The 12,561-nt window shown below is 36.9% G+C and overlaps 1 protein-coding gene across 1 annotated transcript in view; it reads left to right on the top strand.

Moving 5' to 3' along the window:
- Positions 1–12,561, top strand: part of LOC107553949 (cadherin-13-like) — a 208,777-nt gene that overhangs the window by 60,824 nt on the left and 135,392 nt on the right. The window contains exon 7 of the mRNA XM_016236293.1: positions 8,694–8,838. Within this exon, the coding sequence (XP_016091779.1) occupies positions 8,694–8,838 (145 nt within the window). The remainder of the gene's footprint in view (positions 1–8,693; positions 8,839–12,561) is intronic.

Genomic DNA, 12,561 nt, shown 5'->3' with positions numbered 1-12,561 from the left:
GGAGAATTAATGTGTGTTCCGTTAAAAAAAAAGCAAAATGTAGCCAAACACGTTTGGAGAGACATGAGGGTGATTTTCAGTTTTCAGAATGTTCATCTTCAGCGGAACTATCCCTTTAAATATACTGATGATGCTATTGTAAGAAACCCTCTCTTCATATTAATGTGACTATGAATATATAGTAGAATGGCCCAGTGGGAAAGGGTATGGGTGAATATTATTTGCACAGTTTTGGCCAATAATGTGACAACTGTGGTCCTTTTTTGTGGTGAGTGTAGACATAAAGAAAGTAGAAAGCGAGATTGGGAGAAATATAAAGTCACAAGAAAGACTGTAAATTCACACAGAAGAAATGCAGACAGATGTGGTCTAAGCAAAACAGACAGTCTGACACTGCATGGTAGTGTAACAGCCAGAATGCATGCCAATGACCGGATGCCTGCTCCGAATGTAAAGTGATGCATCACACGAGCACAGGCTGCCTACAGCATTACAAGAATTAGGTCTGTAAATGTATTATTATTTTTTCTTAGCATTTACATTCTGATCATTTCAGTTGTTAATGCATTTAGTTCCATGTTATGGAAAGAAAACCAATTTGTATAGCCATTAGGTTCAGCAATGTGTGTGGATACCAGAGTTGTGCATTCAGAACTGAATTAAGAATACCCTTTAATTCATATTCAGTGCAAGATGCGGAATTGCAATTTTGAAATGAAATGTAGGGAAGTAGACTTAAAATGGGTGCAAAAACATAACTATAATGTTATATAGCATGTAACTTTTTTTTAATCAATAGATAGACATTAAAAAAATATATTTATCACATGTCCTACTGTCCAAGGAAAAACCATATGCTGTCCCTTTCAGTCCTCTGTTGTTCTCAGAACTGAAGTGTGTAACGTTTATTATTATTTATTAGCTCTAAAAAGGGGAATATTTATGACGAATCATAAATGGTTATGATTCATAATAAATATTTAGATTATATCTTCGAATTAACTGTAGCAGAATCAATATTACAATTATTTGATCTGTCCGTCCACCGAGCAGACAATATAATCATTTATCAATTCAAGGAATATTTATTTTCTGCCCACGGAGCAATAAACTGTCCTTCTTTGTACAGTGCTAGCAGTAATTCAAAATGTAGCGAGGGTTCAAACATTCATTGACTTGGAACTGTGAACAGTAAACAGAGACAATTCGTTGTGAATATAAGAGATTTAATAAAATGAAACTATATCTAACATATAACTAACTAAAACATATATACACAGAATGAAACAAAGTAAGGAAAAGATAGAGAATAGAAAAGAATGGCAGTATTTCACATCACTTGTGTGTGTGTGTGTGTGTTCGTTTGGCCATCTACAGCTTTTTGTGGAATGTGTTTGAAATCAGATTGCAGGATGCTCGTGGGGCTGGTTCTAATCTTACTTGACGGCGAAGAACCATTTGGCAATTTACACCCCTTATACGAACGTAAAGTTCCTGACCAGAACTGTAATTTATATGCAAATGTCAAAAGGCTAAAAGGGGTCTTTTAAGCCATAAACAGTCCAACTATCATGCATGATCCTACGCAGACGCTACAAGTGATTTCAGTATGTTTGTGCTGTTTGTTTTGTAGCGGATCACCTGAGGACGTGTTGACTGTGGTGAGGGGAGAGAAAGCACTTGTCCATCTCCTGTGTCTCAAGGTTCACAGGGTCCGTGCGAACACCAGCGGGGGGTATAAGTGCACTTGACAGGGATGTAAACACCCCTCAGATAAGAGTCAAAAAGAGCAGGCGGTAGAAAGGGAGGGCAATAGGATGAAAACAACAGCGATTTCAAGTTTTCCTTTCTCTTTGGAGTGTTACAAGCTGGTAGTGCATAGATAAGATCCCTGAAGTTGCAAAGACTAAAGTCTCAAAACCTGTGGTGTCTCTGGTGTGTGGTCTTAACCGTGGCTTGTGTCCTGCAAACACATACCAGCTTCATCACTGTGTCTGTCACGCGACTCTCTTCCCCTTTCAGGCTCTGTCTTTACATTTATTTTGAAAGATGAAGCTTGCAATTATGGTAAGGGACATTACATTTCCGACGAGTGCTTGCGGTGTTCGGCCAATCACAATGCACTCGGTCAGCTGGCCAATCAGAGCAGACTGCGCTTGTCGGAAGGAGGGACTTTGTATAAAACAAAGTGTTTGAGAGAGGCGGGGCATAGAGGACCTACAATAATGTACAGTATTTGAAAAATAATGTGTTTTTTGAACATTAAAGCATGTCAACATATTCTGTTACACCAAATACACAAAATAATGATCTTTAAAAAAGCATCATATGACCCCTTTAAGGCTGGCGTCTCTGTGGGGAGAGAGTTTGGGATATCAAAGGTGCTTTAAAAGGAATCAGACTTCTGGATATGCAAACTTTTTGAAGTTGCCTTATGTAAGTTTCGTCCTTCTCCCATACGGATGATTAGTTGATACAATGGATGCCTGTGAGCATACGTCTCCTGAAAATGAGGCCTGGAACTGTGTGTGCTGAGAAGTGAGCTCCTGTAGTGCGCTGACACGTCTGTTTTACTGAAAATGAGCCACGCCGGGGGGTCTGACGGGGTGTAATGATGTTTGATGTCTGCTGTAATGTGTGCACTACACTTGCTGTAGCTTAATCTGCTATGAATGTTGTTTAGCTTCAGATTTAAAAGGCATACATATGTAAAAGATTTAAAGGCATATATATATATTATTTTTTTTGACAGTTCATGCTGACAAGATTAATGTTAGAATCTGAGGGAATCGAGGGAGGCACTGATCAATTTTCTTAAAAAATGCAAATTCATTAAATGGTTCATCAATTTTCTTAAATCTTTGGAAATTAAGTTGATAGTTTACCCCCCAAATAAAAAATTGTCATTATTTACTCACACTCATGTCGTTACAAAACTATAACTTTCTTTCTTTTGTGGAACATAGGATATTTTGAGACAGTGTTATTTATTTATTTATTTATTCATATTCAAATCCATTTAAATAGTTCTCTGTAAATACTGTACATTTCACAACCCCATTTATTGAAACTAATCTCAAACAGCTCATTTCAGACTTTTACAATATATAATATTATATATATATGTATTATGTATTATTATTATTATTTGATTTATTTGATTTACTTCCAGGCTTATTGTATCGTATATTTTCAGTGTCGTGTCAGACTTTTAGACCACAGTGCAACTATCAATAAGAGCGTCTTTCTGGGGGATCATAGCGGTAGGAAAGAGTGGATGAAGTATGTATTTTATTTAAGATCCTTGAACCAACAGTTATTCATTTAAGGTCATAGAAGACTTTTACATACTCTTAAAGGGACAGGCAACACGTCAGCTAGTGGCAAAACTAATCGACTAGTCGGCTTGAACCCTAGTAAATGTTCTCTCTCTGTGAATGCCGGAGCGCAGAGCAGCAGGCTGTGATGATGTATCGAAACATTATTGCTATAAACTCTGGTGTGGGGAGTCTGTATCATTAAGAGCATTAGATCTTTTGAGCAGAATCACGACTGCACCGGTCGGGGCCAGACAATGAGACTGACCCATGCCTCCGCAAGAGACAGAGAAAGCAGATGTGGAGTGATGTCATGCATTACCGGCAACGATCGCAGCGCTCTGGTAATGTGCTGGCAGAGTGAGGAACTCCCCCGTTTTGGCCACTCTGCATAATGGATCATTCCTGATGGGCTCTTAGGCTAATGCAAAATGGCAAGTGCTATCATTGGTCATTTCCACTGGTGTGAGAAGGGAGGGGAGACTCATCATCCGTTAACGCAGCTAGGACTTATGAGCCACTAATTTGAGTTCTTAATGTTCCCGTTCTGAGCCAGGAAAGTTGTGAGTCACAGTATGAGACAGGTGCCTTTCCAGGAGCTTTTAAAAGTAGATTTTTGTATACTATGAAATCTACAATGACAAATTGCGTATTTACTTATTGTAAGTAGTTTTCTTAAAAGCACCTGCCTAAATGCACCTGTACATTTTTGTAAGATTTCTTATTTTATGCAGCCCCACCATTGTTTAGATATTTATTTTTGGTTTAAGTATCTTATGCTCACCAAGGCTGCATTTATTTGCTAGAAAATACAGTAAAACAACAATAATAATAATATCATAGTATTTCATTATATTTCATTCATCAGACATATTTCATACATTCAGATTAATATCAAAATGATTATGATTTATTTTTATTTTTTAAAATGTAATTTATTCTTGTGATGGCAAAGCTGAATTTTTGGCAGCCTCCAGTCTTTAGCATGATCCTTTAGAAATCATTCGAATATGCTGATTTGGCATTCAAGGTACATTTCAATGATGAAAAGATTTATTTGTATTTTTTTGTTATATAATAGTAATTAATAATAATTTGAATAATAATAAATTGTAGTAATAATAATAATAAGAAGAGGAAGAATTATTTTATTTTATTTTGTTTTATTTTTGGAAACTATTTTTCATTTATTTCAGGATTCTTTGAGGAATAGAAAGTTTAAAAGAACCGCATTTATTTAAATTTCCTGTAACAATGCAGAAGTCTTTACTGTCACTCTTGATCAAAAACGTTTGAATGGCAGAGTACTTCTTTTTAAAAAAAATAAAAAATAATTAATAATGATAATAATAATAATAAATAAACATGCTTTGAAAGTATATAGAGTATATATGAAGAATAAAGACCAAATATTAGCTTTTATTTCCATTATAATTTGTTTTAATAAAAGTGTACACATAGTTTGATGGCAAGGAGACATTGGAAAAGAGTTGTGGAAAGGGCACAAAAAAGTCATCTTCATGATTAAAATAAAATAAAATAAAATAGTTGCCATTTTAACAACATGGCATCAGATATTCATTGCTAAAGTTATTTTTTTTACCTGGTGAATGTACTATAAGAAGGACACATCCATCTTCTAGAATGTTACTTGTAAAAAGTAAACATTTTAAAGAGTACAAAGGAGGCAATAAGGTGCAAGACTGTCAGCAAACACTCTTTATTTTTCCTCCTCACACCAAACTAAAGTTCCAAGCATTGCTTCAGCACAGTTTACAGGTGCGCAAATAAAACATAAGTCTACAGGGGAGCGTTAGAGGTGCCCAGTAGGAGAGTTCTGAGCTCTTTTATCAGATAGTGATTTGCGTCAGGTTAACGTGTTTCACGGGCCAATTGCTCAGGAGCGTCTAGTAAGCAGTAACGTGTCTGGCCTGGGGTATGATGTTTGGCGTACAAGCGTGCGTGTTTGTGTTTGAGGCAGAGAGACAGGACGTGCTGTGCATTTCGCTGCCTCTGCTTTGCGTCGTGCGCCTCCCGGGGGTGTGCGGAATGCACGCTGTTACGGCAGCGCTCGGAGAAGGGAGGAATGAATAAGTGATGTGGGCTTTGGGGAGGCCTAGCTCTGAGGCGGTGGGGCTGAGAGATTGAGGCACAGAAGCGAGGCAGATGCTAGTGCCTCAGCCATCACCGCGCTCTCAGGTGGGGCCTTGTGAAACTTCACACTGTGAAAAGCAGATAAATCTTCTTTCTCTTCTTTTCTTCTCACGAACCCCTCCCGTCACACTCCCAAATGCGTCCCTGCGCTGTTGTTGTTGTTTCATATTCATTCTCATTTTCCCCACATGGCTCTCTGTGTTGTCTACCTGTTTTTAAGGCTGTGTATGGCTTCCCGTCTCTCCGTTTCTCTTTATCTCTATATGAATCTATTCTCCCCAACGGGTTTACCTCTTTTTTTTCAGTCACCTTGGACTCTGTGGTTCGGCTCGTTGCCTCTAAGGGAGGATTTTTGGTTCAGTCAGGCAAAAACAAGCTGGGAAAATGGGATAATGAGAAAGAGTTGTGGAAAAACAAGACTTAAAGAGATAGGTCACCCTTTATGTACTTACCCTCATGTCCTTGCCAAACTGTCCTTTTGGTTTCAATATCAGCATTCTTCAAAATAACTTGTGTTTGTTCCACAGAAGAAAGTAAATCTTACAGGTTTGGAGAAACCTGAGGATGTCTGAAGATGAAGATTACAGAATTTTTATTTTTGGGTAAACTATTCCTCTTTTGGGTAAACTATCACAAACTGTCTGCTTTCACATAAAACCTGCTCGAAATACTGAATTTAGCCGAGGGTACACGGTTTAGCTTATCCCAGAAATTATATCTCTGCATTTTTCAGCAATTTGACTATACTTCAATATTTTTTTTTCCCAACAGCCATCATCTTTAAGATTCAAAATGTTTATTGCAAAATGTGAAATACAGTAAAATCTAGTTAAAAGTAATCCAGTCATGTTGTTTTGTTGTTTTTACTAAATGAATGGTATTTAATCTTTTTGTTTAATAATTTATAAGTACCAATATAACAATATGATAATAAACAGCAATTGTTTTGTTTTATTTTATTTAATTTTTTTATTTTGTTGATTCTGGATTCTTTGGGAATATTAAAAATAACAACATTTAATTTTATATTAATTTAAATAAAAATATAAAAAATGTTACATTATAAATGTCTTTACTATCACATTCAATAAATGTACTATGGCCTTTCTGAAATCTTGCTGTAAATCTAGTTAAAAGTAATCCAGTCATGTTGTTTTGCTGTTTTAACTAAATAAAAGATTAATGGTATTTCATCTTTTCATTTAATAATTTATAAGAACCAATATAACAATATGAAAATAAATAGCATTAAAAAATATTTTGTTTTTTATTTTGTTTTGTTTTTAAATGTCTTTACTGTCACATTCAATAAATATACGGTGACCTTGCTGAATTCTTGCTGTATTTTTTTTACAACATTTTAAAATATGTAAAATGCCACTGTTGAACTTATTTTAGTGATGATGCAAGCAAATCTTCAAACTTTTGATTTGAATGAATCTATTCAAAGCTCTGATTGAAAGCTTTGAATCAGCTCATTCAAATGAGGCAAGTTCACAGTTCACAGGCAAGAATCAAACTTGACTTGAGTTGTAATTTGAGCCATTTCTGTGTCACTTGCGTCAGCAAATTTCATAGAAATTTTTTTGCCTCACTCTCATGCACTCATATGGCTGCAGGACAGGAAGTGATTGTGAAAACATGTCTAATGACAGTCTGTAGCTAATGGACACATAAAAAGTGCATTAATATCACACATACCTAATCATACATTGCTTATCATCACACATATGTCATGAATATTTGATATATAATCTGGTTTTAGCATCACACCCTGCATCAGACAAGCAAGAAGCAGGGCAATTGAATCAAATTGTGTAGTGCCTTCATAAATTGCCTGTGTATTTCTGAGAACTAGTAATCCATTCTTCCTGTGTATCTCTTCTCCTCAGCACCATTAGAGCAGACAGGCTCTCATACTGCAGATCAGCTGCAATCACAGACAAACACTCATCTCCACTCAGGTCTTTCAATAATTGCTGATCACAGGCAGCATAGGTAGCCATTACCCACCATGAGGCCATCCTAAAGACCCTGGCAGTCCATGTCTGCCATTTTTGCAACAACATCCATACTATAAGCTTCATGTTTGGTCTGTATGTCTGGTTGTTTCTGCAGCTATTGCCATTTTTATGTCTAATGTATTCCATGTCAATATGTATTATTTATATACATTTTCATAGAATTTAAAGCATGGGCAAAAGTTTTTGGTAACACTTTACTTAAAGCCTTTATTTATAATGCATTATAAAAGTAGTTTTAATGCATTAGTTATGCCTTGTAATGCACCTTATAATGCATTGTACAATCTCGTGAATAATTGTAACCACAGTTAATACATTATAACACCTAGCAATTCATTGTTACACTATTCATTTTAGGTTTGGTTATAATTATGTGCGACAAGATATAATGTATTACAACACACATTATGAATAATTATAATGCATTATACCCTTTAATAACCCTTTATAATGTATTATACGTAAAGGCTTTAAGTGTTACCAAGTTGTTTTTTTAATCCAAAAATCCAACAATTTTGCTTGAGATGAAACTAGACATTGTTATTGTGTATCACTTTCAATCAAATTACTGTTTTATCACATTCAGAAAGTAGGAACATATTATTCAGTAATTTAGGTTAAATGCAAAAGCGGAGTATGAAATTAGCCTGAAGACAAAGATGTGTTTTTTTATTTTAAAATATTGCAAATTTTATTTGAATTGAGTGATTATAGTTGAGGTAGAAATGGCATTTATTCATGGTACTGATAGTATGCACATTATACAAACTAGTAATTTCGAAAAGTGTGTATTTTTAACATTTAAAAAAGCCCATAATTGAAGAAACACCCCACTGTGTCATATCAGCGTGCAAATGGTGAAAGAAAAAGTGTGAAGTGTAAAGCATCTCTGGATATTATTTTTGTGCCATATACCTGATTATTCTTAAACATGGTACATTTGTATTTCTTCAGCTGGCTTCTTCAGATGTTCCTTTCATTAAAAATCCTGTCATCCATTGAAAGTTTTCTTCAGGTTTCATTCTAAGATTAAACCGTTTGCCAATCATCTCACATTGCAAGTGAAATCTCAATTGCCTGACACTGAAAGCAACCAAAGAAGCACTTTATTTCCTCTGTCAATTACTGCCAGAAACAGCTGAATCTTTCCTTTTTACACATGTGTGTGTAAATCACTCTCTTCCTCTCTCTCTCACAGCTCCAGGTATCCACCACTGACCTAAGTGGCAGATTGGTAGAGGGACCTGTAGACCTGGACGTGTCTGTTATTGACCAGAATGACAACCGACCGGTGTTCAAGGAGCCGCGTTACTCTGGGGAGGTTCTGGAGGGCTCCCCCACAGGTACTCTTCCCTGACCTAACAGTGCTCATGCTCTTGCAGTTGGAATGGATGTGTCTAGGGAACTGATTACTGGAAGAAGAAAGTCAAGATCAGAGTTGGCTAAGGGTCTAAAAGTCTTTGATAATAGTGGTTGGAGAGAATATATGGTTCGGTTTGATGGAACGTACTGTAGCCTGTGGACGATAAGGATTGTAACTTTTGTGGTTTCTCATTAGTTGGGTTTGAATCTCCTTTATTTTGGTGCATACTTAAGGTTGACAGTTCTACACATTTGAATGATACCTCAAATTTAGTTGGCTGGTTAAAAAGATGTGAGCTTGCTACTTTGAGTGAATGTATGATTTTCACCTGGCAGAAGGTAGAACTGGTGTAAATATCCCATAGACGTACTGAAGGAGGGATCTGAGCAGTGATTCTCAACGAGGTTTCATTTGCAATGAAGATAAGCATGGTTTGTGTCGACCACAATGTTGTGCAGTTGAATTATTGGCATGAAACCAATTGAAATTTTTAGAAAAAAAAAAGAAAAAAAAATTTCAATTGGTTTCATGCCAATAATTCAACTGCACGCTTTACATTGTCAGGGGGTATCTCCTCATTCACCACCAGTGTGCAGCATCCACCTGGATGATGCGACGGTAGCCATAGTGCGCCAGAACGCCCACCACACACTAGCTTATTGGTGAAGAGGAGGCCAATCAGCAGATATGGGGATTGTTAGGAGGCCATGATGATCAGAGGCCAATGGGCAAATTTGGCCAGGATGCCGAGGTCACACCTCTACTCTTTTCGAAAGACATCCTGGGATTTTTAGTGACCACAGAGAGTCAGGACCTCGGTTTAACATCTCATCCGAAGGACGGGACTTACTACAAGATGAATACGCTACACGAATAATGTGTTTTACATCATGGCATCTAAAGCGTTTGCAAAGGGTTGCGCAGGATCTCTTTTGTTTCTTCTCAGCATAGCTATAAAACAAAAATGACATGTTTTATTTAAAAATAAATAAATGTAGTACGCTTTGGAAGTCATCCCTAATGAGCAAACACATTATCTCTGAGCGTGTATGTTCACACCGCGCGCCACAGGGATATCTTTGACGAGCTAATCGTGAGCATCTCTCACAAGTGGCAGCCGGCGTTTATCTCGCCACAAGAGAATGCGACATTGTTTTCATGGTGTGTCTGATAAATCAAAAAAGAATTGGACCATTTACAAACTGCATGACACTCTCTTCAGTCCCGTGCCCTCCAGAAATAAGAAATTCATTGAGACACAACCCTGTCCTTAGAGGCCTCAGCACTGCACTTCCTTTTCTCAATCCTTCAATAATTTTTCCCATGATTCTACAGCAGTTCCATCACAGCACTTTGCTTCTTTCTTTTCCACTTACACTTTTTTTGTGGTTTTTGTGGCATGTCACCATTGAGACCCCAAAACACAAGAAACATTGTTTCAGAGAGAAAAAAAGGGATTTCGCTGAACCTTCATCACCCACACTAGCACCAAAAATACTCCCCACAAACAATTAAACATACCCTTGTTGCTCAAACAGGCATGTGAACTCTAAATCAATGAGAATAGCGAGCATAATAGGACGGGAGAGATCATATCAAATATTTTCTCTGTCAAGAGTGGGCTGCGCTGCTTTCATTACAACATAAACAAACAGACATCAGCCTCAGACATCAGTGATGAGGACAGGATGAACCGATCCAGGATCAGCTGCGCACAGTTCCTCGCAGGTAGAGTAGGCGGATACAAAGTGACTGTTTTCGGATACATTTAGCCCGGGAACGGTAATGTGTGCTCAGTCAGGAGTGAGTTAGGGTGGAAGGAGATGAGAGTCCCTAACAGTGGGAAACTTTCTGCCCGCTTCCAGAGTTGCTGTAACTTAGTTAAGCAAAGTGGGTTTATCTAATCATCAAAAGAGGAAATTAAATTTGGCTGAAAGACTTAATGAAATTAAACTAAGACCTTCATGCGACCAGGGAGAAGATAAACACCCACAGGCCAAGCAGTGTTCCATTGGCTTTAGTCAGAAACTGTGTCTATATATAGGAAAGCTGTCTCCTGTACTATATAATAAGTATATTGCAATAATTATAAAAATTCTAAATATTTTTGTTAAATATTTATATTAATAAAAATATTTTTCGTTATGTCTTTCAACCATTTATTGATTTATTTATTCATTCATTCAATCATTCATTTATTCATTCATTTAGTTATTTTTACTTTGTGTATATATAATCTGAAAAAAGTTTTTAAAATGTTTGTAGTATTAAAAAATACGTATACTATTATGTGTGTGTGTAAATATATATGTAAAATGTATATATAAAATAAAAACTATATAAACAGTGCGTTTCTAAAATACTATTGCTGGTTTGATGTGTGTGTCTCCATCATGTAGGTGGGTCTGTTGTGAGACAGATCCTACATACTAATAAATATTACAAAGGTTTTGAAAACATGTTTATACACACACACACACACAAACACACATGCACATAATACATATACAGAGAGAGAGAGAGAGGAAATATTTATATTGGAAAAATAGGTTTGAAGTAGCATATCATTTGAACTGAAGAGGCAAGTGCGTAGTGGTTTTTTCCCCTCCCTTAATATAAATTTAAAAAAAGTTTCACTGTCTTATATAAATACACTTTATTGCCATCAGGACTGAGTGCCTCTTTTAAGTTAATTTATTTTTTTGGCTCTTATTCTTTGCTACATTTTCATTGGCATGCCTATCACCTTTTAAGATACCTTAATGGAGAAGATACATGATTTATGGAGAGTAGACCCATTTTAGTGTCTATTGCCTCTCAATTATAACCATTTTCCTTAGAATAAATTTATCATTTAAAAAGCCTCACACCATTCACCAATAAAAGGGGTGCTTACTATAGTTCCATTATCTTTCATATTAATCAAACAAGTTGCTTTCATCATTTTCAAAGTGTCGTGTCCTGGCCAGTTGTTCAGAGGTGCAGAGTTCCTGTTCAGATTTCCATTGTCGCTGTTCTACTCAAGGAGCATGTGTGCAGTGCATTGTGGGTGCAGGTGCACACAGCAGGGGCTGGGTTTTTTTTTCCGGTGACTTCCTCTCTCCTCTTTAGGCTTGTGTATGTACGGGTGCAGATGTGCACAGCGTGCCTCCTCCGCTATGTCGAACTCTCCTGAGCGCCTGGCAAAGGGAGGATGAATGTGTATTGCTTTTTTAACGCCTCTTTTCAAAGGCCCTGTTAGGCACAAGACTTTGCCAGTGTGTGTCCAGAGAGGAAATGAAAAATGGGAATTGAGAGCTTTTTAAAGAAGCCTACATTAATCAGCACTGGAACCAACAGTCATGGGCCTCCCACTCGGGTCTCGGGTTTAAGATATTCTGCCCCTACCCCCCACTTGCTTTAATCAGCATGACCGCTGGCACAGGTTAGAAATTAAAGAGCTCAGCATGGTGCCTGATTAGTGAAGCTTTCTGCAAGCTGCCTTTTCAACAAGTTGCAAGGCTGTGTGACTTCATGCATGTGTGTGCACGTGTTAACTGCTGACAGTGTTATAAAGTGCCAAGTCAAGATGAACTGCTGAGTGAACCGACGTTCAATGAGAACAAAATGTAGGGCAAGACTCTATAGATGGAAGGTGGTACAATACAATGAATACTTTTACACTGTGAAACTATTTCTAATTCAAATAAATCTGTTCTTTTGA

This window comes from Sinocyclocheilus grahami, unplaced genomic scaffold (assembly GCF_001515645.1).
Source record: "Sinocyclocheilus grahami isolate Dianchi unplaced genomic scaffold, SAMN03320097.WGS_v1.1 scaffold487.1, whole genome shotgun sequence".
Lineage (NCBI taxonomy): Eukaryota > Metazoa > Chordata > Actinopteri > Cypriniformes > Cyprinidae > Sinocyclocheilus > Sinocyclocheilus grahami.
Note: the sequence above shows the minus strand (reverse complement) of the source record. Positions and strands in the feature narration are given on the sequence as shown.